Here is a 24,966-nt window from a genome sequence, read left to right on the forward strand (position 1 = left end):
TTATAAGAGCTTCTAAAGCACAGGCAGAAGAGAAATTAGCTCAGTCAGTGAAAAAAGGTGATAAGTAGGGTTGAGCGAACCTGAACTGTAAAGTTCGGGTTCGTACCGAACTTTAGGATTTTTAGACCTCAAACCCGAACATTTCAGTAAAAGTTCGGGTTTGGTGTTCTGCGATTCCTTAGCGCTTTTTAAAAGGCTGCAGAGCAGCCAATCAACAAGTCTTTAACTTGTGTGCCCTTAGAAACCATCACAGCCATGCCTACTAATGCAGCATGTGACCCAGCCTCTATGTAAGCTGGAGTCACGTAGCGCTGCACGTCACTCGCCTGTGCTTAGTGTAGGGAGAGGATGCTGCTGTTGTGAGGGAGAGAATAGGACAGAATCTGTTATCAGAACTCCAATTGAACTCAGCAATCTACATAGATATAGTTCTGTGGGTGCAGTGCACAATCTTTTTACCCTGCCCTGAGCCCAGTGACAGAGAAAAATAACTTTTATCCATCTGATAGTTAGGTGGGTGGCAGCAGCCATTTTATGCAAGCTCAGTGCTTAGCACTGCATCTGTGCTTTTGCGACATTCAAATACAAGCTTGAAATACTGCAATAATAATCTGTTTTAAAAAAAAACGGTTTTTTGGCAATATCTTCCATCTGGTGCCTTTGCAGGATTAGTCAGTGTGCAATTTAAGCTAGAAATACAGCTGTAATTTTCTGGGTTTTTAAAGACACCCTTTTTGGGCAAAATACACAATTTTAATGCCTTTGCTGCATCTGCACGTGTGAAATTCAAGCGTTACATACAGCTTTCATATTCTGTTAGTAAAAAAAACACACCCTTTTTTGGCAAAATACTTAATATTGCAGCCCTTGCTGCATCTGTGATTGTTAAAAACAAGTTTGAAATACTTCAATAATTTTCTGGCTTTGAAAAAACACACATTTTTGGCAATAACCTTCATCTTGGGCCTCTGCCGCATTAGTCAGTGTGCAATTTAAGCTAGAAATACAGCTATAATTTTCTGGGCTTTACAAAAACACCCTTTTTGTGCAAAATACAAAATTTTACAGCCCTTGCTGCATCTGCACATGTGAAATTCAAGCGTTATATACTGCTGTCATATTCTGTAATTAAAAAAACACCCATTTTGGACAAAAAAATAATTTTGCAGCCTTTGCTGCATATGTCATTGCGAGATACACCCTTTAGATACTGTGGTTCTATTGTGCTATTAATAAAACACCAATTTTAGACAAAAATCTTTAATTGCGGCCTAGTTTACATCTGTACATATGAGATACACCCTTTACATACTGTGGTTCTATTCTGCTATTAATAAAACAACCAATTTGGGCAAAAATCTTTAATTGCAGCCTCGTCTACATCTGTACGTATTAGATACACACTTTAGATACTGTGGTTCTATTCTGCTATTAGAAAAACACCCTTTTTGGGCAAAATACACAATTTTACAGCCCTTGCTGCATCTGCACCTGTGAAATTCAAGTGTTACATACTGCTGTCCTATTCTGTTATTAAAAAAACACCCATTTTGTGTAAAAAAGCCTTAATTTTGCAGCCTTTGCTGCATATGTCATTGTGAGATACACCCTTTAGATACTGTGGTTCTATTCTGCTTTTAATAAAACACCCATTTTGGGAAAGATCCTAAATTTAAGAAATATGAGTAGAGCGTCAAATAAGTGACATGGCCCAGGTCGTGGTGCTCATGGCCATCACTGGTGCGTGGATGGGGGGATACAGAGGACACAGACGATACACCCCCCACAGAGGACAGCTTTTTGTTGCCTCTGGGTAGCCTGGCACACATGAGCGATTACATGCTGCAGTGTCTCCGCAAAGACCGCCAAGTTGCCCACATTTTAACTTGTGCTGATTACTGGGTGGCCACGCTGCTGGATCCCCGTTACAAGGACAACGTACCGCCCTTAATTCCATCACTTTAGAGTGATCGTAAGATGTGCAAGTACAGGTGCACGCTGGTAGACGCGCTGCTGGGGGCATTCCCACCTGCAGCGGGGACACAGTGGAAGCACAAGGCGAAGGCAGAGGAGGAGGGAGAAGTCGGAAACGCAGCTGGGGCACCGCCAGCACCTCAGAAGGCAGGGTTAGCATGGCAAAAATGTGGAAAAGCTTTGTCAGCACGCCACAACAACCAGCACCACCACACCACCAGCTGATATAGAACGTCTTAGCAGGAGGCAGCATTTCACCAACATGGTGGAGCGGTACGGATGGAGTAAAGTTAACACTCCTGTTTTCTGTAATTTCTGAATTGTGTTATCTAATCTAAGAAAACACCTTTAATTGCTTTTTAATGGGTTTTGTCTCAAGATAACGAGATGAGTTAAGAAATTTGAGTTAAGAGCTGGAGTGCTAACCCTGCCACATCTGTATGTGTGCACTTGCCTACACGTACTAAATGATAGTTCTGCCCCCTTTAACTTTTGGGTCTCCAAATTGGGTACATGGCCTGAGCTTGTCCTTTACACCTTGGAAGTACTGGCCTGCCCACACAGCCAATGTGGACAAGCTCACGTTTATTAAAATGAACCAGGCATGGATATCACAGGATTTGTCCGTACCTTGTGCAGAATAGACATATATACCGGCCTTAACCAGCCATTGTTATACTACAGTGCAATTGCTCATTCTTGTATTTTGGATATTTCACACTCTTTTGGAGTGTACCCTAATAAAAAAACTTAAAAAAATTTAAAAAAAACAAAAACCAGTGTTGGCTACCTTGTCCTCCTCCACCGCTGCTTCCACCTACACCGCTACTCCATATGGATCTCCACCTCATAAATCAAGTTTATATTATTTTTAAATTTTTACTTGTTTTATTTTATTATGTGTCATTTCACAAATTTGTTACATTTTAGGGTGAAATTCTGCAATTTTTGGGTGTGATATACCACTGCTATACCTATTTGACAGCTTAATACATTTCACAAATTTTTCTTTAACATTTTCGGTTGACATTGAACAATTTTTGGCTGTGATTGACCCCTGCTGTACCTAGTAGACAGATTAATAAATGTCACTAATTTTTCTGTTATATTCTTGGGTTGACATTTTAATTTTTTTTATGTGAATAAACCCCTGCTCTGCATAGGTGACAGGGACAGAAATTTTTAAAAATTATCTGTTCCCTTGGTGGGTCACATTAACCCATTTCTGGCAATGAAAAACCCTTACTCTGCATAGGTGACAGGGACTTAAATTTCTAAAATTCATCTTTAATTGGCCCTTTCCTTCGATCCTTCTGCTTTAATAACTTTTCCCATATTTCCACTCGATTAAAATAAAATTTCATCCATTTATATCCCTTGGATGTGGTCTCTCTTTCTCACGCTCCCTCTCTGCGTGGAACCCTGATTCGCCGATAACCATGATCAACATCGTAGGCTCAGAAAAGAACATCGAAAACTGACAGAGAAGATATCCAAATGGACGGTGGACGTCACAGGGACGTGCGATCAGACAGAAGTTATCTGGAGTTAACAAAGCGGCAGCAGGGCCTCTCCTGTCTAACGTTTCCTAATCCAAAATACTGCAGTGACATTCCCTGCAATTTTTAATTAATAATTCAAATAACAGGGCATCTTAAGAGTCCTGTATTGTTATTTATCGTCACTACCTCCCCGAGTAGGGAGTGGGTAATTGCCGCGCACCCCCTCCTTAACTTGGAAGCTTATGCTTCAATACTTTGTCCCACATTTCTGCTCAATTACATTTAATTTCATCCATTGACCTCCCTTACATGTGTTTTCTCTTTCTCACGCTCCCTCTCCAGCATGGAACCCTGATTCGCCGCTAACCGTGATCAACATTGTAGGTGCAGAAAAGAACATCGAAAGTTGATAGAGCAGATATCCAATTGGATCGTGAACAGCACGGGAACATGCAACATGGTGGGCCTACACAAACTGACTGATGGTTTTGCCCCCTGCAACTTCTGGGTCTCCAAATTGGGCACATGGCCTGACCATTATGCCTTGGAGGTGCTGGCCTGCCCTGCAGACAGTGTATTATCTGAACGTGTGTTTAGCACGACTGCAGGGGATTATCACAGGTTATATATCTCAATGTTTTGGGGTGTACCCTAATAAATAAATAAATAAAAACATTTAAAACCAAAAAGCAGTACAGGCTACCTCCTCCTCATCCACCGCTGCTTCCACCTACACCACCACATCCTCAACCTCCTACTCCATTAGGACCTCGTCCTCCTAGATCAAGATTATTTTTTATTTTTACGTATTTTGTTATTTAAAGTCATTTCCCTATCCACTTTTGTTTGCAGAGCACTTGCCATGATCCTAACCACATTTCTTAACCACATGATGCCATTTGCAGCCCTCTAGCCTTTTCCATGACATTTTACAGCCATTTTAGTGCTGAAAAGTTCGGTGGTTCAGGTTCAGGGTCAAGTTCGGGTCCCGAACTCTAACTTTTTTGTGAAGTTTGGCCGAACCCGTCGAACCCAAACATCCAGGTGTCTGCTCAACTCTAGTGATAAGACAATCTTCAAATACATAAATGAAAAAAGGAAACTAAAACAAGAAATTACCAAATTAAAAACAAAAGAAGGAAGGTATATGGAAGAAGATAAAGAACTAGCTGACTGCCTCAATGAATACTTCTGTTCAGTTTTTACAAAGGAAAATGAAGGAAAGTGACCTCAGTTAGGGAGGAAGACTAATGAGTCTTTTAAAGCATGTGTCTGTACAGAGGAAGAGGTTCTAAGTCAGCTGTCTAAAATGAATACAAATAAGTCACAGGGCCCTGATGGGATACACCCAACGCAATGAAAAGAGCTCAGCGGTGAACTAGCAAAACCATTAACAGATTTATTTAACCAATCACTGGTAACAGGAGTCGTCCCAAAAGATTCGAAGGCTTAGAAGGCATTTCAATAAATTGCAGTCTTTGAGCTTGGACTCCCATATTGTTGAATGGATTAGGCAGTGGCTGAGGGACAGACAACTAAGGGTTGTAGTCAATGGAGTCAATGGAGTATATTCAGACCATGGTCTTGTTACCAGTGAGGTACCTCAGGGATCTGTTCTGGGACCCATATTGTTTAATATCTTTATCAGCAAAATTGCAGAAGGCCTCAATGGTAAGGTGTGTCTTTTTGCTGATGACACAAAGATTTGTAACAGGGTTGATGTTTCTGGAGGGATACACCAAATGGAAAAGGATTTAGGAAAACTAGAGGAATGGTAAAAAATCTGGCAACTAAAATTTAATGTTGATAAGTGCAAGATAATGCACCTGGGGCGTAAAAACCCAAGAGCAGAATATACAATCAGTGATACAGTCCTAACCTCAGTATCTGAGGAAAGGGATCATTATTTCAGAAGACTTAAAGGTAGGCAGACAATGTCATAGAGCAGCAGGAAATGCTAGCAGAATGCTTGGGTGTATAGGGAGAGGCATTACCAGTAGAAAGAGGGAGGTGCTCATGCCGCTGTACAGAGCTTTAGTGAGACCTCATTTGGAGTATTGTGCGCAGTACTGGAGACCATATCTCCAGAAAGATATTGATACTTTGGAGAGAGTTCAGAGAAGAGATACTAAACTAGTACATGTATTGCAGGATAAAACTTACCAGGAAAGATTAAACATTAACATGTATAGCTTGGAAGAAAGACGAGAGCGAGGGGATATGAAGAAACTTTTAAATACATAAAGGGAATCAACAAGGTAAAAGAGGAGAAAATATTTCAAAGAAGAAAAACTGCTACAAGGGACATAGTTTAAAAATAGAGGGGCAAAGGTTTAAAAGTAATATCAGGAAGTATTACTTTACTGAGAGAGTAGTGGATGCATGGAATAGCCTTTCTGCAGCAGTAGTAGCTGCAAATACAGTGAAGGAGTTTAAGCATGCATGGGATAGGCATAAGGCCATCCTTCATATAAGATAGGACAACGGGCTATTCATAGTATTCAGTATATTGGGCAGACTAGATGGGCCAAATGGTTCTTATCTGCCGACACATTCTATAAATAATACTTTTTTGCCACTAATACATGCCAAAAAGGGCTATAATTTTCTCACTTCACTGCACAATGGCTAATAAGCCTTTTTTTCCCACTTATACACACCAAAAAAGGCTTTAGAACATATAACTGCACTGCTAAATAGAATATCACTGAACAAAAACCCCTAAAATAAAACTTTTATTTATATGCAGATAAAATAATAAACCCCAGGCTTATATCTATTCAAGGTAGGTATGAACAGTAAAATAATACAATTACAGCAAGGGAAAGAGTAACCCGTTTCATATCTGCGTCTCTAATAAGCCCTTCAGATATCTACAAAATAACCAGCAGTTGTTTGATAAAAACTCACGGTTACTTGCATACAGATGATCTCAGGATGTTAGGAGACTCCCGGTTATACATCACCAGGTTGTCTGTGGGTCTGCAGCCGAGAATATGGAGTGGGGAAGATCTTCTTTCCCTAGGTTATCCCTGCCGTCTATCCCTGCCTACAAGCAGATCACCTGCCCCGAAAGGGGCGACCCCACTTCTCTGTGGCTAACCCCTCAGACACCCAGATGTCCCTGCTGAATAAACAATCTTCCTGACGCGTTTCCCCAAGTGGAGATATCCAAATGTTCATCAGGGGACAGCGTTTTGTTGATACAAAAATGCTGCAAGTAATCATACACATTTGATAAGGGCATTAAGATAAACAGGACTGCACCAGAGATTGCTGTTATTTCCTTTTAAAGGCTATGTTGAACGCCGCACGTCTGACGTCACTTCTGGTCATGTGGTCAGACAAAGAATCACAATGGGTCTCAATGAACAGATCTCCTATTCTTGCTTGCTGTAGCCTATATGGTCCAAATAACAGTGTTTTGATTATTTAAAAAAGTATCTGGGCACCCAGTGTACAGACTAAAATCCTGCCTTTTCTTTATACCATAGCCAAAAATATGGACAATTAAATGTACACAAGTATATAGGGACACCCTGAATCACCTTATCAATGATCTGACCTAACCAGGGATCTCATAAATATAGTTTGTCCCTTGTTTCATTCCCCAATGGGGCACCAGAAGTTAGCCTGCTAGAGATTTATTTAAACTTAAGTGCTGTACAGTAGAAAGAATTATCGTAGCACGAGAATAGTGTTATGTAACCATGGCAGCACTCCGCTGCATCTGTGCTGCTTTAAACGAAGCGTATCCGGTTGTATGTACCTTTACTTCCGGTTTTTGGAACGCATTATGCGTTCCACCGCCTGTCGGCGCTTGCTAGATACGCTCCACAGCGTTTAGGTGACGTCCTTCTGCCTTAATTGGTACATATTACAAAGCGGTTGTGATTATTATAATCAGCACCATCAATAGCTTCATGAATTTGAGTATAGATTAGTTTAAATTAAGAATCCTAGATATACTATAAATCTATGTGATTCTTTGTCTGACCACATGACCAGAAGTGACGTCAGACGTGCGGCGTTCAACATAGCCTTTCAAAGGAAATAACAGCAATCACTGGTGCAGTCCTGTTTATCTTGGTGCCCTTATCATATGTGTCTGATTACTTGCAGCATTTTTGCATCAACAAAACGCTGTCCACTGATGAACCATTTGGATATCTCCACTTGGGGAAACGCGTCAGGAAGATTGTTTATTCAGCAGGGACATCTGGGGTGTCTGAGGGGTTAGCCACCTAGAAGTAGGGTCACCCCTTTCGGGGCGGGTGCTCTGCTTGTATCCTCAGTACAGACATCGGATATAGGTCATCATACCTACCTTGAATAGATATAAGCCTGGGGTTTATTATTTTATCTGCATATAAATAAAAGTTATATTTTAGGGGTTTTTGTTCAGTGATATTCTCATTATTTCCCCTACGCAAATATATCTTGCATGTCTGTGATATATTGCACTGCTAAATAGCCAAAAAAGCTTTAGAGCATATAACTAAACCTCTGAATGGCAAATAATACTTTCTTTGCCACTAATACACACCAAAAAAAACTTTAGAACATATAACTGCACCGCACACGGGCTAGTAAGATGTAGAAATATTTCCTAGTAATACACCCTGTTAATGGCTGTATCACACAGCACTTGCACCCCAATAAAAAGAACGATTTGTTAGAATTACTGAGGTATCATCTATTGCAAACCTGAAAGCAGCAGTATAATGACAATTTAGATCCGCAGTCATTGCAGCAAGGTGTAATAGGCTTGTTCCTGTTACCCAGGCTGTACAATCCCCTAATGAACCCTGTTCTTCTTCAATACTGTGGAATAATTCCACCCTATCCTTTTCCTACACTTCTAATGCTCTTTTCCTGAACTTCCATGTGATCCAGCTATCTCCTTGTGAGGCAGGGAGCAGAGATTGTCTTCTGGGTCCTCCAGTCCAGCCGCTCCGCTGCTATAGTAATCACAGTCGGTATTCTGCAATCCTCAATTTACGGATTCCCACAAAATGCCCCTATAATGGAGGCACGCAAGTGAAGTAGACGTTTACTGCCCCCCAAACTCTTGTATATTTAGGATTTGTTTTTTTACAGGCTTTGGGTGAGCCAGTGGAGTGTGCACCACTCCATCTCCGAGTTGGTAGGTGAGCCGCTTACATTTCATTTTTTATACACTGGAAAATGGCTCAATCCAAGATGGCTGAGGCTATTTCTAAGGCTGTGACATCACAGGGCTGGCCGGCTGCTGATTATCTGCATGCATGGCATTATGGGTGCTATGGGTGATCCCTCGTTCCCAGAGTTCTTTGCTCCATGTCCTAACATGTGCAGCAGCCATTTTAGGAAAAAATGCAAGGAAATTCGGATTTGGTGCAAATCTAATTTTTCCAGAAATTCGGATTGAATTCCACTTTGTCAACTTCGATTTGCTCATTTCTAATTATTAGCATCACCATATCTAAAAATGTCTGTACTATACCCTACAGTGAATACCATAATGAAAAAAAATACATAATTTGTGATTTTGTCATTTTTTTTCGGCACTTCACCTTCCCCAAAAATTTAAATAAAGAGATTAATTAAGTCACACACATTCCAAAATGGTATTACTGAAAACTACAGATCACCATTTGAAAATAAGCCCTCACACAGCTCTTTAGATGTACTGTAAATATAGAAAAGTTATGGGGGTCAACATATGACAATATAAGGCAAAAATCATTTGCTCCCAAAAATTTATTTTATTAAACACATAAAAACGAGAGTTAAGTGAAGTTTTGAAAACTTTGAGTGGCAACTTCGGCTCATGCCCATTGAAGTAAAGGCTCTGTGCCCGAGCTGCGGACCACATACGGTGGTTCCGCAATACGCGGGTCACCAGCCGTGTGCATTCTGCATCACAGATGCGGATTCATTCACTTGAATGGGTCCGCAAATCTGGAGATGTCGTGCGCAAGCATGGATCGGAACCCCATGGAAACACTATGAAGTGCTTTCGTGGTGTTTCTGGCCGTGCCTCCGCACCGCAAAAAAGTAGTGCATGCACAACTTTTTTGCGGTGCAGACCGTCGGATGCAGATCGCGGACCCCATTCAAGTGAATGGGCCCGCGATCCACATGCTTCTACCCCACGGTCGGTGCAGCGCATTGCGGACCGCAATTTGCGGTCTGTAGCACGGGCATGGAGCCCTTACGTTCATGGGCCTGAGCCCTTAGGGTACGTCCACACGGAGCCGCCATGTTGTGACCATGCTGCGATGAAGAACCGCACGCCAATTAGCCTGCAGATGCCTTTCATTTAATAATGAAAAACACACTTTATAGTGTGTCTTCATTATTATTGGACGTGCAGCACCTTTAAACAGGGGCTGTTGCTGGTATGGGGTTTGACTGGTTAGGTTGGGGCAACAATATGCATGCCATTGCTGTTCTTGCCTGCAGTCTCCTTCAGGTTATTTGACAGTAAACACTGACAATTAATCAGCTTCAGAATACCAATTTATCCAACCCCAGCGCTCTCCTGCCCTACAGGTGGGAGCCCTTCTTCTGCCATCTGTTTTTTCTCCTTTTCCACATTATCTAATATTGATGAGAATGTGTAATCGGGAATATCCAGCTCCTCTCTCTCTCTGGATCTTGCCGACTTTTCTAGGACATGGAGACTTTGAAGGATGATTTAGAAGAGGTAAGGTCAGCAAAATATGAGGATTGTCATTATTAAGATCTGGCCCCCCTAAGGGTTGTATACTGGATGGTATTGGTAGGCATGCTGGCAGTGAAATAATAAAGGCTTCCATCTTATTGGTGTTGAATTACTTTTATGGCTGATCTAGGAATAAGTAAATGTAGGAATAAATAAATAAATAAAACTGACGCAGAATAAGGCTCCCTGTGCTCTCCCTGCTCTCTCCATCTCTGATATTCTTCTATTAATCAGTTTCAGCAACACTGTCCCTAGTGCATGAGCGCTTGCCACGTCTGTCCCTGTGCTCAGCTCACAGAGCAATGGCAAAGACCATGTGGGATGAAGGTTTTTTAGGGCTGTGACATCACAGGGAATAGCTTTCTGTGGATGGCTGGGTGTTCTCGAGTTCCCCGGCTTCTTACTTTCACTTTGTAACACTGGCAGCCATCATTTGAGGAAAAACTGATTAGTTACCACGAAGTGCAAGGAAATTTATATTTGTTGTGAATCAAAGTTTTCCTAAACTTTGGACTGAATTCTGCTTTAAATGTTTTGCTTTGATCAACACTAAAATACAACTATACAAATGTGGTATTTCTGTACTCACCTCTGTACAACGTCTGTACTGTATAATACTGACCCAGATAATGAACATAACAGGTCAGTTTTACCACATAGGGAAATCTATAAAGATTAAATCTATAAAACTGTGGTGGAATTGCTTTTTTTTTTTTTTTTTTTTTTTTTCACCCCTTTTGGATTTTTTTCCAGCTTCCCACTTCATATGCAATACTAAATTATGTCATTAGAAACCACAACTTGTCCCTCAAAAATAAGTTCTCATATGGTTAATGAATAAAGAAAAAATGTATAGTAATAATGGGTCCATGAAGATGGGCAATAAAAAAAAAAAAGAAAATCCCAGGGTCTTGAGAGGGTTAAAGGGGTTTTCAGGGAGTTTAATATTGATCACTTATCAGTTATTTTCAGCAGCTGCTGTGTCTTAAAACAGTCATTTGGCCAGGTTGCAAGGAGGACTTGATATTGATAACCTATCATTAGAGTTACGGATTAATTAATTCCCAGAAAAACCCTTCACTAAATATCAACCATAGGTACATTAGTTACATATTGCTCTTGCTCCATCCAGTGCCCTGATGTGAAAAGGGGTATAGCATTGTTTTCTCCTTCAGTTTGAGAAATGATTATTAATCCAAACTGGTGAAATGGTGAAAGCAATGTTAAAGCACTACATCCTGCAGTTGTTTCACATAATGTTCTTGGCAAACAAATGTATGGGACAGTTAAATATATATATATTGTTTTTTGTTTCCAAAACAGGTGGAACACCTTCAAGGCAGAAAGGATATTTAGGTTGCATCCGCTCCTTAAAGTTGAATGGTATTCCTATTGACTTGGAAGAAAGAGCAAAGGTGACCCCAGGTATCAAACCAGGGTGCCCTGGACACTGCAGTAGCTATGGGAATTTATGTCACAATGGAGGAAAATGTGTTGAAAAACAAAATGGGTTTTCATGTGACTGCACTTTGTCAGCATTTACTGGAGCATTTTGCAAGAAAGGTGAGTATAAACTAGATGGTTTTGATGGACAATATGCACAAACCTTGTCCGTGCATTGATTTTGTATTTTTTTTCTTTATATGTACAGTATAAGGGACACTATTTTAGCATGCATCTAGCTCATAAAAATGTATGGCTATTAGTATTTGGTACCTTATCTCACATACCCGTGTTTTGTTCAGTATTTAGGCCTCTTGTACACGACCGTATGTATTTTGCGGTCCGCAAAAAACAGATCCGCAAAAAATACGGATGACATCTGTGTGCATTCCATATTGTGTGGAACGGAACAGCTGGCCCTTCATAGAACAGTACTATCCTTGTCCGTAATGCGGACAATAATAGGACATGTTCTTTTTTTTTTGCGGAACAGAAATACGGAAGTGGAATGCACACGGAGTACCTTCCGGGTTTTTTTGCGGACTCATTGAAATAAATGGTTCCGTATACGGTCCGCAAAAGAAAAAACTGAATGGACACAGAATGAAAATATGTTTGTGTGAAAGAGGCCTTACGGCTTGTTCGCACGACCATTGCCCCTCCATTGCCGTATTGCGGACCGCATATGACTATCCGCAATAAACGGACACAGTTCCTTGTGCATTCCCAAACTGATTGAGGAAGAGGTGTTATACACCAATAATATACTTTCTATATAGTGCAATTGGGTAGTGCAGCATTTGTTTGCAGTTTTGCTGCATTACCACATCTACACAGAGTGACAAACGCTATTGTAACAAATAATTTCCACTAGTGTGATTATACCAGTTGCCCACCAAATAAAAGTGATTGAGGCAGGAGTGTGATATACCTTCTTTCACAAATACTGCTCTTCTATAGGGACTTTTGTCACAGGGTCATTTTGAAAATGATAGGCAGAGGAAGAGGCAGGCCATTCCGCAGGGGTGGTAGGGGTCGGGCAGGTGCACCAGGCAGGAGTCTAAGTGGGAAGTAGCAGAAGGTGCATGCGATTACGTCAAAGGACACAACACACTTGGTTGAGTGGCTCACTCAGCCTTCCACTTCTGCACCCTCCTCATCCTCTCTATATCAACCCTCTTCACTCTCTGCTGTGTGCACTCCTAAAGACACCACCACCACCATATCCCCTCTGCTTGAGTCAATGGAATTATTTTCCCATCCATTCCAAGACCTTACCGATGCGCAGCCATTCTTGGCATCGGATCAGGAAGAGGAGGTATCAACGGTCGCCACCCAGCAGTCTGACAACTGTACCAAGATCAGCCCAAGTAGGGTGGTCCCTGCTGTTGCTGCCTACGCCGAGATCTCTAATGTCAGTGGTGGTGAAGGTGACGATGATAACATGTCGATGGACGTCACGTGGGGCCCACAAGAGAGGAAGAGGAGGGGAGTTCAGAGGGAGAGATGGAGCAGCAGATAGGGAGGAGAAGGAGGAGAAGCAGGCATAACTTACAATGCACAGGAGGCAAAAAGCAAAATTCTAATGTATCTGGAACGAGCCATCCACCATGCACATCTGGTGCTCCCAAGACGTCGACACATGGCTCCGCAGTGTGGGCTTTTTTTTTAACGTGTTGTCACGGCCATGGCTATGACCGTGACTCTTTAACCGCATGCGGTTGCCTGCGGTTTAGTTTGGGTGTTCAACCACAGGTGAGAGCCGCTGGTGTGTGGCCTCACTTGTGGTTGCCACGGGCAACTTGTTGTGTTGTGTATGTGTCAGCAGAGCAGCCTGAGCGGTGCTAGGCAGTTTGCTGCAGTGGCATGCGGTTACACCTGACTACCTCTATGTTAGGTGTGTGTGTATGGTGTGCACTGTGTTTTATGTATTGTGTGCACTTCCCCTTTTAGTGGTGTTTTCCCTTCCCTGGTGGTGGAAAGGTTAACTCCCTTTCTGTGTGTGTGAGACACTGGGTGTGTCTTTGTGGGTGTGGCCACTTAGGCCTATAAAGCCTCTGTGTTTGGCATGGCTCAGTGGGTTGCTTCAGCCATGCTTAGCTGGAGCAGCCTCCTGTGCATTCCATCTGCCAGTGGGGGCCACCCTTGTGGTCATAAAACAAACTATCTGTGACTCTTAGGTTTATGTTGATGTACATTTGATGTTTTCCTTTGTTATGCAATGCACCTATGGATCTGAGTTCCTGTGTGTTTGTGTGCGTGCTGTGTCCATTTGTGTTTGGGTGTGGACAATTGCTGTCTTGCATGGGATCCAGTCTGAGTGTCTGTGGCAGGTAGGTGTGGAAGTGCTTTTCAGCCTCCTGCCATATCCATAGGCTGTTTATGTTCCTTTCCCTGCAGCTTGGCCAGTGAGACTCCTGTTCATTCGTGTCCAGAAAGAACAGGTCGTCTTACCCTGCTCCTTGTTCCAGGGCAATCCTGAGGGCTAGTAGGGACCCCTAGGCATCCGGTGTATGAGTGCTCCCACCTTCAGGGTTGACTCATATGGATAGGAGTCAGGGTCAGTTTAGGGACGCGATAGGAGGTGACCTTCTCCCTAATACTGTCGTCCTTGTCAAGCAGCGCGTAACATCTTCTGGCACCGCACGGCTGAGGGTTTTCCCCATCCTCAGCCGTGACACGTGTCCACTGATGACAATAGTGTTGCCATCTGCAGCCTGTGCTGTCAACGCATAAGTTGCGGTAAGCCCAACACTCAGCTAGGGACGACCGCCTTAAGAAGGCACCTGGCCTCCCATTACCGAGCCCAGTGGGAGTAACACTGTCAGAACCTACAAAGCCACACTCCCTTTGCTCCATGTCCTGCGTATTCTCCTTCTCCTCTCTCCTCCTTTTGTCCTCAACTCCACTTTCCACCGTGCGGTCGTCGCGTTCATCTGGCAAAAGGCAGGCTTCTGTGGCCCAAATGTTTGAGCATAAAAAGATGACGCCGCCGGATAACCGTTTTGCCCAATGGCTGCCCTCCGACTACTGCCATATAAACTGGTGGACTCGGAGGCCTTTAGAAAATTTGTGTACTTTGGCCCACCGCAATGGAAGGTCCCCGGAAGGAAATATTTCTGCCAGAAGTACATCCCGGAGCTATATGGCCATGTTCAGCGGCAAGTGAATGTATCTTTGGCACACAGTGTCGGAGTGTCAGTGCCAAGATACATCTGACCATAGACACGTGGCCAAGCAAACATGGGCCGTGAAGGTACATAATTTTACTGCCCACTGGGTAAATCTGACGGCCGTCAAGCATGCAACCCGTAGCACCCATTTGGATTTGGTGTTACTGCCACGCATTGCATTCATGCCTGCCTCTTCTTCTTCTCCTCCTACTCCATCCTCCATCTCCTCCTTGGCTGACTCCTTCTCTTCCACTGCTACCACCTCTTCCGCTGCGCCCCCAAGCTCCTCAAAACCCTTTTCCATGTGCCAGGTGAGATGTTGCCATGCTGTGCTGCTGCTGTTGTGCCTGGAAGCCAAGAGCCACACCGGTCCTGCACTCCTTTCAGCTTTGCGGACACTGGCCGATCAGTGGCTAACCCCGCTCAATTTGACAGTTGGTAAAGTGGCGTGCTACAACAGTGCCAATCTGCTGAGCACGCTGATACAGGGCAAAATGACACAAGTGCTGTGCATGGCACACATCTTGAACTTGGTCGTGCAGTGATTCGTTGTCAAATACCCGGGTTCCAGGACTTCTTGGGGCCATTTTAGAAGATCTTACACGGCCTTGGCTCGCCTTGCTGACGTTCAGACATCTGATTTGTGACTGCCAGATGTGATGAAACTCCACCTTTTATATGCTTGATAGGCTGCTCCAGCAGAAACGTGCCATTAACGACTACCTGTATGAACTCTGCGCCAGAACAGGTTCTGGGGAGCATTTTTTTTTTCACCACGCCAGTGGCTGCTCATGCGAGACGTATGCAGACTTCTGCAGCCATTTGATGAGATCACCCAAACTGGTCAGTCGCAGCCAGGGTGCCATCAGTGACATTGAACCTTACGCCTTCTTTCTGGAGTGTGCATTGCGTTGTATCATTGATCAAGCCGTCGAGAAGCAGGAAGATGAGGAAGTCGCAATGCTGGATGAATTCCCAGGGGGAACTACTCGATCAGAGACAAGTCAACAGGAGTCTGAAGAGGAGTCAGAGGAGGATGGTGCCGGCAGGGCCGGCCTTAGGTGTTCAGGCGCCCTGTGCGAGCTAACCTTGTGGCGCCCCCCCCCCCCCTTACCCCTGGTTTTTTGGGACCCATAATGCTGCTACACGATACGGTATCTGAATCTATGGGACTCCTGTGGATATACCATTAAAGTTTTATCTGCAGTCCTATGTAACACCACAAATAACACCACATAGCTCTCTGAATACAGATAAAACAGTGATGGCTCTCTGATTTCCGTAAATGTAGTAGTGTTACCTCTGGTCCTATGTAAAACCACAGATAACACTAGTGCTGCTAATGTGGTAGTGTTACCTGCAGTCCTATGTAAAACCACAGATAACACTAGTGTAGATCATGTGGAAGTGTTACCTTCGTCCTTAGTGTGCCTCCCTGTGTCTATCGCACGGACTCCATGCTGGCGCTGCCTCCTCTTCCATCTTCTTCTTGCCCCGCACAGAACATTCTGAACTTCTGATGCAGCTGCGTCAAGACATAGGAACACTGTGGGCATGGTGATACACCCAGGGAGAGACACACACACAGGGACGGACAGCCACACACACACAGGGACGGACAGTCACACACACACAGGGACGGACAGTCACACACACACAGGGACGGACAGTCACACACAAAGGGACGGACACACACACACAGGGACGGACAGTCACACACACAGGGACGGACAGTCACACACACAGGGACGGACAGTCACACACACAGGGACGGACAGTCACACACACAGGGACGGGGACACACACACACACACATACAATAAATATGATCACATCACAGCTCCTGCCTGTCTGCTTTGGTAAAGCTGGGCATAGATGGGCTATGCCAGGCTTTAGCAGAGTGGTCACAGGACAGTGGACACAGGGCACGATATGTATGCGAGCACAGCTGAACGAGTGCAGGGCAAGGCACTTGTTAGTATTGCACCTAAAATATGCCCCCATAAAGAAATGCCACTGGTAACCAGTGACATGTTTTGTGGGGGGCATCTTATATGTGCAATAATACATATCGTCCAATACAGACATCCAAATTTCATGTTAGTGCAAAATCCATTTTATTGATAGTTGTTGTCCAATCAATTAATACTTTTTATTAAAGGGTTTCTGTCATCAGAAAAAACGTTACGTTATGTAGCTGACTGACATTAGCGATGGGCTGATGTCAGCAGTACATAACTCCCTGCCGACTTATAATATGCTAATGAGCCTCTAGGTGCTATGAGGGCGTTCCTGCAGCACCTAGAGGCTCTGTCTATTCACCCTTTGGCAGTGGCACGCCCATGTCCAGTTGATTGACGTCCGAGTTCTCCTCTTCGTCCCATAAATCCCGCGCCTGCGCCGAATACTAAACGGGACGGCGCAGGCGTGGGATTTACGGGACGAAGAGGAGAACTCGGACGTCACTCAACTGGACATGGGCGTGCCACTGCCAAAGGCTGAATAGACGGAGCCTCTAGGTGCTGCAGGAACGCCCTCATAGCACCTAGAGGCTCATTAGCATATTATAAGTCTTTATTTTAATAGAACGGCAGCAGCGGCGGGCAGGGAGTTATAAAACACTCTGTTATGTACTGCTGACATTAGCCCATCGCTCATGTCAGTCAGCTACATAACGTTTTTTCTGATGAGTGACAGATTTCAGAATCCTGTTTAAACACTGTTACATTACACTTCAAATGTTTTAAATTTATACCTTTTTAGAAGTAAGTGAGTGACTATCCAGGACAACAGGTGTCAGGACTCTCAGAGTTCAGTTCAGGACTCAGGACTGTCTTAGTTAGTCAGGTTGAAAAACCACTGCTGCTGCACTGCAGCCTGCAGGCAGGGCACAATAGTGGGCACTGGGCTGGGCACCGGGCACTACTTGGGCAGGCTGCCTGGCTGCTGCTGGAGGAGCTGGACTGGAGAGAAGTGAAGAGGAATGATTTTAATTCTCCCACGGGTGAAGGAGCTCCCTGCCTCTCTCTCTGATGCCACTTCCTGACTGTGGACCGTCACCTGACTTCCTTGTCAGAGAGAAGGAGGCAGGGTCACTGGGAGGCAGCCGCAGGCAGAGGTGGAGCGAGGAGGAGGGAGACTGACTGATTGAACAGTGAGTGAGCCGCTGCGCTGCCTGGCTGGGGGCACGGCACACATCACTGTGTAGATAGAGGAGGAAGGGAGCAGGGAGAGGAGGGACTCGGCTCGGGACTGGAGAGCTGCGCTCAGCTGATCACCCGGCTGCCAGCGCTGCAGTGAGTGACAGCAGGGCACCCTAAGCTCAGAGCGGCCGCGGGCCCCGCCCCCTCCTCACTATTTCCAATAGTACGTGCGCTTTCAGCGCTGTTAGTTAGCCGGCGGCCGCAAGAAAATAGTAATAAGTATACTTAGTTTGCGGCAGACTGTCGGCCGCCCGGCGCCCCTGTTCCTATGGCGCCCTGTGCGGCCGCACAGCCCGCACACCCCAAAGGCCGGCCCTGGGTGCCGGGGCGGAGGAGAACCAAGAAGAGCATAATTTAAACATTTCTGGGATCCCTGGTGTTGTCCGTGGCTGGGGGTAGGAGACCGAGGACGACATTATCTTGGACGCTGAGCAGGATCCAGGCCACTTCACCGCTTACAATTTAGTGCAAATGGGGGCCTTCATGCTCCAATGTTTGAAGAGGGACCCCGGTATAAAAAGTATAAAGGTCAAGGACCAGTACTGGGTGGCAACATACTTAGACCCCGGTACAAACACAAAATGGCAGACATGTTACCAGCATCACAGAGGGCTGTCAGAATGCAGCACTTCCAGGCCTTGCTTGAAGATGAAGATGTGTTGGTCACTTCGGATATGAAATAATTCTTGCAACCAACCCATCGACAGCCGCCCTCCAGATTCAGCCTCATCGCCTAGACCGACCGGTGTCCGACTACATTGGGTTAACGGCCGCAGTGGATGCTCTGAGAAGCGAGAAACCCCTGGACTACTGGGTGTGCGGGCTTGGCCTGTGGCCAGAGGTGGCACAATTTGCCATGGAACTCTTGGCTTGCCCCTCGTCCAGTCTCCTGTCTGAAAGGACGTTCAGCGCACCAGGGGGGTATCATGACCGATAAGCGCACTCGCCCAGCTCACGACAGTGTGGACTACCTCACATTTCTAAAAATTAATGAGGTATTGATCTTGGAGGAATTCAACACATGTGACGAGTCGACCATATTTAATTGAATTTCCTCGTAACAGCCCACAAATATCTGCCACCACCCACAACAAATAATGGTCCCTGTCTTATGTAATACAGCAGCATAAAAGGCCTTTTCTGTCCTTTGAATGCCTAATGTTTTGGGCCTCAAAGGAATTTAACACATGTGACGACTACGTGTTTCAACTATTATCATTAGGGTTTTTTTCAAGGGGAAGGATTTCATTAGCCATGTTTTAATTCCAATTTTATATTTTTAGTTCTTTTAAACATATGTATTTGATCTGTATTTGCACTGGCTTTCAGTTATATTGATATCCATTGACCGTCTAATAGACCTCCAGCCACATAATCACTTGATCTTTTCTGTACGGTGAATGCATAATTTTTGGGGCCTGTAGTCCACTGGCCTGCTGTAAAATTGATATCCAATGACCGTGTAATCTACCTCCAGCCACATATGTACTTGTTCTTTTATGTACGCTGAATAATGCATAATTTTTGGGTCTGTAGTCCACTGGCCTGCTGTAAAATTAATATCCAATGACAGTGTAATCTACCTTCAGCCACATACTTACTTGTTCTTTTCTGTACGGTGAATCAATAATTGTTGGGGCCTCGGAGGAATTCAAGACCAGTGACGACCATGTGTTATCGAATTTCAACTTTATCGATTTTATCAACTGTTATCGAATTTCTTATCATTAGGTTTTTTTTCAAGAGGGGGGAATTTCGTTAGCCACGTTTTCAATCCAATTTTATATTTTTAGTTCTTTTAAACATATGTATTTGACCTGTGTTTGTACTGGCCTGCAGTAAAATTGATATCCATTGACCGCGTAATATACCTCCGGCCACATAATCACTTGATCTTTTCTGTCCAGTCAATGCCTAATGTTTGGGGCCTGTAGTCCAGTGGCGTACAATACAATTTTTATACATTGACAGCATAATCTACCTCGAACCACATAATCAGAATTTCTTTTATGTCAGGTGAATGCCTAATTTTTAAGGTCCGTACTCCCGTGGCCTAAAATAAAAACTTTCTAGGCTCTAACAGGGCACATTTCAGAGAATTTCCCTTTAAGAAGCTTAAAAATGTCCCCTGATTAAGATACATATTTTTTGTTGCAATTTTTGTCATTGATCCCTCTCTAGTAGTCACTGTCCATAATGTGGGACTATTTGTTTGCCTGCCATTAAAGTGAATTGGGCCCGCCGCAAACTTGCGGTTTGTGAACATTTGATTGCGTTCGTGAACCGTCCCAGACAATGTTCGTCCATCACTAGTCAGAGCCAATATCAAGCTGACATTATTCTGATATTTGACTATGACATTTGCGATTGCCCTAAAATGAACACTGTAAGAATAATTAATTGATGAGTGCAGGATCATAGCAGATGTTAGAAGGTGAGTCTTACAAAAGTAATTACATCTTCAGAATCAGGGATTTCCCTTTTTTTTTTTTTTTTTTAAATCTTGTATTGGCTAGGAATGTCAAAATGTGGAGACATATTCTCTTTAAGGATGCCAAATTTTCTGACTTAAAATATGATGAAAACATTGGAGACCAAGCACAATTCCTCAACCTCTCACTCCACTTTTCTCAGCACTATTTAAAACTGGTAAATGCCAATAGACATGTGAATACTGAATAAGCATAATATATGAAAGCATTTTTTAAAAAGTTGTTCAATTTTCCTAAATTATCTTAGCACTATTATCACTGTGAATGCTGTTTAGAACAGCTCAGATAAGATGGCAGCCCCCATTATTCTATTCAGGAAATAGAATAATATATTCTGCAGTCAGAAAATTAAAACAGATTAGATTTAAAAAAAAAAGGATAAGTGCTACTATCTGGTTTTGGCTGGGAGATAACATTTTTGGTGACCCATTACCTTTCAGTAATAATAGGTCACCTTTAGGTAATAATTGTTTTAATGCTTAGGCTTGTTAAATGCCTTATATCTATTATGCTATGAATGTTTTAATGCATATTGCCCTTTTTTCATTTATAGAAATTTCAGCACAATTTGAAGCAGAATCATCATTAACTTATACAATTCAAGAGAATTATACCATGATTAAAAATTCAAGTTTGATGGCATCTTCTATTTATGCTGAATCAAATTCTAAGGAAAGTATATCTTTCAATTTCAGAACAACTCAAGCACCAAGTTTATTGCTTTTTGTACAGTCTCTAAATAAAGCATATATTTCAATTATCATTTCAAAAAATGGTACGTAAATTCGAAAAAATATATAGACTATCATTCTTTATTGCATAGTGTTAGCTAAGGACTGTATTATAAGACAATTATACTTGTCTCCATTTGATTATTTACTAGCCCAGTTATTTAACATGGTACATTTTTCTTTCTATGTTATCAAACTCAAGATCTCATGTGTTTTATTATCCAAAAATCCACTTATATACAAAAATCTTGTGAATGTTATTACCTTGACTTCAAAAATGGTGCATCTTTTACACATTTATCAAATTTTCTAATATGAATATAATTTGTGATATGTATAGAGCTGAAAGATATAAATTGTCAGGTTGCTATACTGTACAGTATATTGATTAAAAAGTATAAATCTTTCTGTACATTGTTCCTGTGGACTTTATTTAATCTACCATCTGGTGAGTGCATAAACTCTAAGGCCTGTATTACACCAACAGATTATCTGATAGTGATAAGCGACATAGGCAATATTCGCTTTTTGCAATATTTTGTGAATTTTTCACATAATATTCGCAATAAATTAGCGAATTCTAGAATTTGTGATCTTGTTATTATTTTCGCGATTGCACAAATCAGCACTAATAATGAGCATATTTTTTGAGCAATACATGCAACCTCACATTTTATCTGGTCTATGTAGATATTACTGATTGGTGCACTAAGTATTGTTGGGACATCACAGCACTATGTCTGTAGCATGTATGTAAGGACAGCAGAGAAACAGTAATTCCTGTCACACTACCTAACACTCTGCACTGGAACCTATCAGCTATACTATATCACTATCTAACCTACACTATCTCCCTCTAACTATCTGTATTGTATATATGAGCTAGCTAACTATCTATCTAATGTAATTGGATAAGGAGCAGGATCCAGATGAAAGCACAGAGCACAGCATTGAGACTGATCTCTCAGAACTGCAAAAAAAAAACTGCATAAAATAGCTGCTGGGGAGGTTCTTGTATAGTAAGGGGTAAGCAACTTTCCTATTGGTTGCTAGGGATGTTACTAAACTCTGACAAATATATTGCAGCCTTCTCATTGGCCCATGAGCAAGAATGGAGGTTACTGATGAAAATAAAATCTAGAATATTCACAATTACGAATATATAGCACTATATTCTACATCTTTATGAATTCTCAAAGTGCCGATATTTGCGATAAAAATTTGCGATTAGAATATCATAACTATTATCTGAAAGATTGGCCAGATTGGACAGACATCAGATAATCTGTTGGTGTAATACAGGCCTAAGGTTTCTGATCATTAATTATAATTTTAATCTTCCTCCTTGAGTACCTGTGAGTATTCTGCATGTATATAATGTGATTATATATCTATCTATCTATCTATATATATATATATATATATATATATATATATATATCTAAAGATCACTTTACTGCAGTTACCTGCGTATCTATCATTCTAATCCTGCCTTTAATGATATCACCTCTGTGTATAGATAAGATAGGATCCACCATTCACAATAGGATATGGTGAAAGCTTATCTATTCCTTCCTTCTACAATGACCTCTGCACAGGTCACAAAGCATGTTTAGAAAGGTCTCTCATGTCAATACAGTGAGAAAATTGTGGGAGATTTATCAAACTGGTGTAAAGTAAAACTAGCTTAGTTGCCCATAGCAATCAATCAGATTTTACCTTTCATTTTCCAAAGGAGTTCTAAAAAAATAAAAGGTAGGATCTGGTTGCTATAGGCAACTAAACCAGTTTTACTTTACACTAGCCCATGGGGCTGCCATAAACCAATTTTCTTAATGCTTTCTTAATACTGTTAAGAACAGCTCCTGGAAGATGGCAACCCACTTAGGCTACTTTCACACTAGCGTTCGGGTGTCCGCTTGTGAGCTCCGTTTGAATGGGCTCACAAGCGGCCCCGAACGCATCCGTCCAGCCCTAATGCATTCTGAGTGGACGCGGATCCGCTCAGAATGCATCAGTCTGGCAGCGTTTGGGCTCCGCTCAGCAAGCGGACACCTGAACGCTGCTGGCCGTGCGGAGGCAAGCGGATCCGTCCAGACTTACAATGTAAGTCAATGGGGACGGATCCGTTTGAATATGACACACTATGGCTCAATTTTCAAACGGATCCGTCCCCCATTGACTTTCAATGTAAAGTCTGGACGGATCCGTCTGAGGCTACTTTCACACTTAGAATTTTTTTTACAATATAATGCAGACGGATCCGCTCTGAACGTAAGTGTGAAAGTAGCCTTAATCATGTTCAGGAATTAGAAAAAAAGAGATGTATTGTTATGTGGTTTTAACTGTCAGATACAATTTTTGGTGACACATTTCCTTTTACCAAATCTTCGTAGTATCTGGTTTCTTCAATACTACTACTGAATTAGAATTACCAGACACAGTGTATCAAAACTTATGCTGTTACATGTAATGTTCCTTGTAATGATAATATTTGACCTCCTACTCAAGAATGTCTCCTAGTATTGCTGTCAGATATTGACTTAAGGAGTTATTTTCCGCTATATATTGTATTTATTTTTAAAGCACATAATAATGTTATATATATATATATATATATATATATATATATATATTTATTTTTTATTTCTTGTCTGTCCTTTTTCTTTTTTTAGGAAGTTTGCAAATCGGGTACAAATTGAATTATTATCATGATCCGGATGTTTTCACCATCAATTCTAAAAATCTAGCTGATGGTCATCTGCACAGACTCTCAATTCTGAGAAAACAAGATATCTTATTTGTGGAGGTATTAAAACTGGAATGAATTATTATTATTATTATTATTATTATTATTATTATTATTATTATTATTAGAGATGAGCAAAGTTATGAAAAATTTGTCTGCTTTGCCAAATTTCACAAAGAAATTTGATTTGTGACGAATTACTTTATCACAAAGCGCATTTCTTTGTATGTAGCTGGCACAATGATGGGGAACGGCACGAAGTGCAAGGAAATTCACCTTTGCAGCAAACTTAATTTTCCAGAAATTCGGATCAAAGTCAATTCATTTTATTATTATTATTCTCTGTTATTATTATTATTATTTATTGTACTATTTTATCACTGTCAAAATATGTTTCCATATTTTTCAGTCAATAGCTCCTTACTAAGTAACTAAGTCAGTAACCCCCTACATAGTATTTTTTTTTAAGTGGTGTAATCCTATGGATTGATCAGGAAACACAAGCTAATTACTCTAGCTAAGTAACCAGCAGTCTTTAGAGGCGCTGGATGGTCTTAATAAATCATCAAAGAGGCAGTAAGTAGGCGTAAGTGGAGGTAGAATTGTGAGTTAGGGCTCATGCACACAAACAAATTTTATTTCCGCTTCCGCTCCTTTTTTTTTGCAGACCGTATGCGAAACCATTCACTTCAATGGGTCTGCAAAAACAACGGAAGGTACTCCGTATTCATTCTGTTTCTGATCCGTATTTCTGTTCTGCAAAAAAGTAGTTACTGTCCTATTATTGTCCACAAATCATGGTCCGAGACCCCATTCAAGTAAATGGGTCCGCAAAAAATATGGAACGCACACAGAACACATCCGTATTTCATCCGTATTTTGCGGATCAAAAATGCTATGCCCAGCCCATAGTGCTCATGTGTTTGATTAATAAGTTACTGTTTCCGTTTCTGATCCGCAAAAAACGGATTGCATACGGAAACTATACGG

The 24,966-nt window shown here is 42.2% G+C and overlaps 1 protein-coding gene across 1 annotated transcript in view; it reads left to right on the forward strand.

Annotated features, from left to right (window-relative positions):
- LOC122927916 (contactin-associated protein-like 4) overlaps positions 1–24,966 on the forward strand; it is a 468,829-nt gene that overhangs the window by 390,456 nt on the left and 53,407 nt on the right. Inside the window, exons 19-21 of the mRNA XM_044280254.1 lie at positions 11,509–11,748; positions 21,050–21,271; positions 23,903–24,036. Coding sequence (XP_044136189.1) covers positions 11,509–11,748; positions 21,050–21,271; positions 23,903–24,036 — 596 coding nt within the window. The remainder of the gene's footprint in view (positions 1–11,508; positions 11,749–21,049; positions 21,272–23,902; positions 24,037–24,966) is intronic.

This window comes from Bufo gargarizans, chromosome 1, assembly GCF_014858855.1.
Source record: "Bufo gargarizans isolate SCDJY-AF-19 chromosome 1, ASM1485885v1, whole genome shotgun sequence".
Classification (NCBI taxonomy): domain Eukaryota; kingdom Metazoa; phylum Chordata; class Amphibia; order Anura; family Bufonidae; genus Bufo; species Bufo gargarizans.